The sequence below is a fragment of the Parus major genome, chromosome 15 (genome assembly GCF_001522545.3).
Source record: "Parus major isolate Abel chromosome 15, Parus_major1.1, whole genome shotgun sequence".
Classification (NCBI taxonomy): domain Eukaryota; kingdom Metazoa; phylum Chordata; class Aves; order Passeriformes; family Paridae; genus Parus; species Parus major.
The window spans coordinates 12,122,894-12,126,606 of NC_031784.1; the positions used below are offsets into that span (position 1 = coordinate 12,122,894).

Genomic DNA, 3,713 nt, shown 5'->3' on the forward strand with positions numbered 1-3,713 from the left:
CCGCAGGGTCCCCAGGGCCACCCGGGCAGCCGCGGGCAGGACGGGGCGCAGGTACGTGGGTGGGGCGGGCCCCCCCCGGCCGCAGCCCCCCGTGCCCCCCGCTGCCAGGCCCTCTCCTCTCTGTGTTTCAGGGCGAGCCGGGCCCCCGGGGCGAGCCAGGCGAGAGGGGCACTTGGGTGAGTGGCACCGGGGACACCGGGGACGGGAGGGGGGTACAGGGGTTGGGTTGAGGGGTGATGGGTACAGGAGGACCCCAACACCATCCCTGGGACCCCAGTGATGGCAGAGTGTTCCCAGTAATACCCAGTGCCCCTCATCTCATCCCTGACACCCCAGTGATGTCCTGAGTGTCCCCAGCCCTGCCCAGGTCTCATCCCCAGCACCCCAGCAGTGGCACCGGGGGTCCCTGGCTGTGCCAAAGTCACCTCAACAGGGTGATGGGGCACAGGGTGGGCTCAGACCCCCCCGGGGTGCCCCCACTCTTTATCCCCTGGTGTTGTGGTGAGTCGGGGGGTCCCTGGGTCCCCACCTCCCCGGGGGTGGGCTGGGGCCATTGGGGGTGCAGCCCTCCCTCACCCCATCCCTCTCTCCCCCAGGGGGAGGGTTTGCACCAGCTCCGAGAGGCGCTGAAGATTTTAGCGGAGAGGGTTTTAATCTTGGAAACAATGATTGGGCTCTACGGTGAGTAGGGGGACGGGGACCCCCGGGGTGAGCCCCACCCCTGCCAGCAGGTCACCGGGTCCCCATGACATCACGGTGGCCCTTGGCTCAGTGATGCCATGGAGCTGCAGGGAGGGGACCCCTGGCAGCCCCTCCTCATGCCATGGGGGGACAGGGACAGCAGGGTGACCCCCATCCCTGGTCACCAGGCCCCCATGACATCACGGTGGCCCTTGGCTATCATGACATCAGCCATGCAGGATGTCACCACCCACATGGTGGCATCATGGCCAGCACATGGGACCACTAAAAGGCCACCAGGGTCCCCCCACCCCCACCTCAGGCAGGGACACTGTGACAGTCTGTGCTGGGGACAAGCCGGTGGCCCTCTGAGAAGGTTGGGGACATGTCCCCCCATGTTTTGTCGAGCTCAGTGTGTTGGGGGTGGCAGAGGGAGCGCCCCCAGGTCAGGGACATCAGTGTCCCCATCAGGGCACTGTCAGGGACATCAAGCCAGCAGCGTATGCCACAGGGCCAGCACAAGGGACCCCCCTGTCCCCATGGAGCTGCAGGGATGGGGGACCCACGGCACCCCTCTGAGACCAGGAGGACCCTCCTGGAGACCTGGCACCCCCTCCTCATGCCCCAGCACCGCCATCCCGCTGGGGCTGCACCCCTGCCGTGCCCCCACCACGCTGTGCCACCCCTGCTGTGCCATGTCCCTGTCCTGTGTCCCCATCCCGTGTCCCCATCCCGTGTCCCCGTGCCGTGTCCCCATGCCGTGCCCACCGCGGGGCCAACGCTCTCTGCTCTGCTCTGCTCTGCTCTCTCCCTCTCCCCCAGGCCAGTAGCTTCCAAACCCTCCTGCGGCAGCAGGCCCGGCTGGAGGTCCTGGCTAGAAGGGTCACCTTGCTGGAAGCCATCATCTGGCCAGGTAACCACCCCCCACCCCACCCTGCCCCACCCCGCATGAGCCTGGAGCGCCGCGGCACCCCTGGGAGCGGGCATGGAGCACGGGGGGCTGGAGCCACCGGGAACGGGGCACCGGAGAGCTCCGGGGCCACGGGAGAGCCTGGAGACCTGCTTGGATTGAGAGGCAGCAGTGGAGAACTGCTTGGATTGAGAGGGGCAAACATGGAATACTCTTGGGTTGGGAGGTGACCATGGAGATCCTCATGGGCCAAGGGAAACTCTGGAGCTCCCAAGGTTTAAGCGAGACCAAGGAGAGACCCTCTCACTCCAAAGGAGACCATGGAGACCCTTCTTGGACCAAGGGAGACCATGGAGCCCCTCTCACTCCAAAGGAGACCATGGAAACCCCTCTTGGATCAAGGGGACCCATGGAGGCCCCCCAAGGACAAGGGAAGCTCCAGAGCCTCTCTGGAACCTGGGGAGACCATGGAGCTCCTCAAGGCTCAAGGAAATCCTTGGAGAAGGGAGACCATGGAGACCCCCTCAAGCCAAGGGAGACTCACAGAGCCCCCCGGGCTCACCGGAGGCCACGGGGACCCTCTCGGACTGAAGCAGCTCCCGGAGCTCCCGTTGCCCCAGGGGTCCCCTGGTGCCAGCCCCCCGTGCCAGGTGCCCAGCTGGGGACAGCGGGTGCCCCCCACCCTCATCCCCCCTCCCCCTCCCCATTCCAGCTGTGCTTTTCCACACCGGGGGTGCCAGGCAGGGGTGCCAGCTGGGGGGTCCTCGGGTGGGGACCCCCAGAGCCACAGGGGGACAGCGAGCCCCATTTCTGTGGGGCAGCACACCCACAGCCCCCAAGGCTGATCTGGGGATTTTGGGGGCAGGGGGTGCCATCCCACCCCTGACACCCCTTTTCTCTTCCCGCAGAGCCAGAGCCCGGCTCGGGCAGCGGTGCCCCCAGCACGGCGACCCCCGGGGTGCCCCGTGGCAAGCGTGGCAGTGGCCAGCCCCCGTACCGCATGGTCAGCCCCCCGCGCCCCCCGGAGCCGTGACACGGGCACGGTGACACCCCCGGGCCACCCCCGCTGTGCCGCCCTGGGGAGCGGGGTGGGGTCACCCCATCCTCCCTCTTGGTGCTACTGGTGGCACGGCACCCCCAGCCCGCGCTTCGCCCCCATCGCCGCTGCTTCAGCCCCCGGGAGGGTGAGGGGTGACCCCAGCCCCGTTTGTGTCCCCTCTCTCCAAGGGACAGCTCCGGGGGGATGGATTCTGTCCCATCCCGTCCTCCCCCGGGCACCCCAGGCTGAGGGGAGGGGACGGAGGGGGGTGGTGGGGACCCCCCGGGTGGGGACCCCGCTGTGCTGCGTGCTTCACTGCTTTGGGACCCGCGAGGTCATTAAATGTCCCCAAATCCGTGTGCTGTGGTGTCACTTGGTGCTCCAGGGACCTCACGGGGGATGTGGGAACCTATGGGGATGGGATGGGATGGGGATGGGGATGGGGATGGGGATGGGATGACATTCAGGGACACACAGGGGTCACGTGGCTGTGCCATGGGACTCCCCCCCACGATGTGACACCAATCCATACAATGTCCCCCCTGGGACACCCACCCATGTCACACCACTCATGGGACACCCCTCCCGTGACCTCACAGGACATGCCACCAAGCAGTGTGGTGGGATGATGTCACACGGCAATGTCACGCAGTGACGTCATCCTTGTGGCCAGCGTCTAATGGCAGGCACAGCACGAGACCCCAGCCAGGTGCCACCTCTTGGCACGCAACCCGTGACACCCGGTGACGTCACACACAGCCCATGGCGTCACCTGGTGGCCCCATGTGCCAGGAGGCGCCCTTAGGTGACCGCACGACACCCGGGCACAGCTGCGTGACGTCACAGCGGCTCCGCGCCGCCCGTTACGCCGCAATGACATCACTACGCCCGCCGTGACGTCACGTCCCCCGCTCCGCCTCGCGCCCCTAGCGCCTCTTGCGCGACGGTCCCTAACGGCCGCGGGCCGTACCACCCCACCGCCCGGCGGGGGGGGAGCGCCCAGGGAGGCGGCAGAAACGCGCTCCCGAGCAGCGGGTGCTGCCCGCGTGGCCGTTCCGGTTCTCCGCGGACGGTAAAACCGGC

At 67.7% G+C, this 3,713-nt stretch overlaps 1 protein-coding gene across 4 annotated transcripts in view; it reads left to right on the plus strand.

Moving 5' to 3' along the window:
• EMID1 (EMI domain containing 1) overlaps positions 1-2,982 on the plus strand; it is a 10,658-nt gene extending 7,676 nt beyond the window's left edge. The window contains exons 12-15 of one of the 4 annotated variants that reach the window (XM_033518248.1): positions 7-51; positions 132-176; positions 597-681; positions 2,500-2,982. In XM_033518248.1, coding sequence (XP_033374139.1) covers positions 7-51; positions 132-176; positions 597-681; positions 2,500-2,624 — 300 coding nt within the window. In that variant the 3' untranslated portion in view covers positions 2,625-2,982. The other 3 variants (XM_033518250.1, XM_033518249.1, XM_019008332.1) reach the window with 3 other exon arrangements.
• Positions 2,983-3,713: the final 731 nt, after the last annotated feature.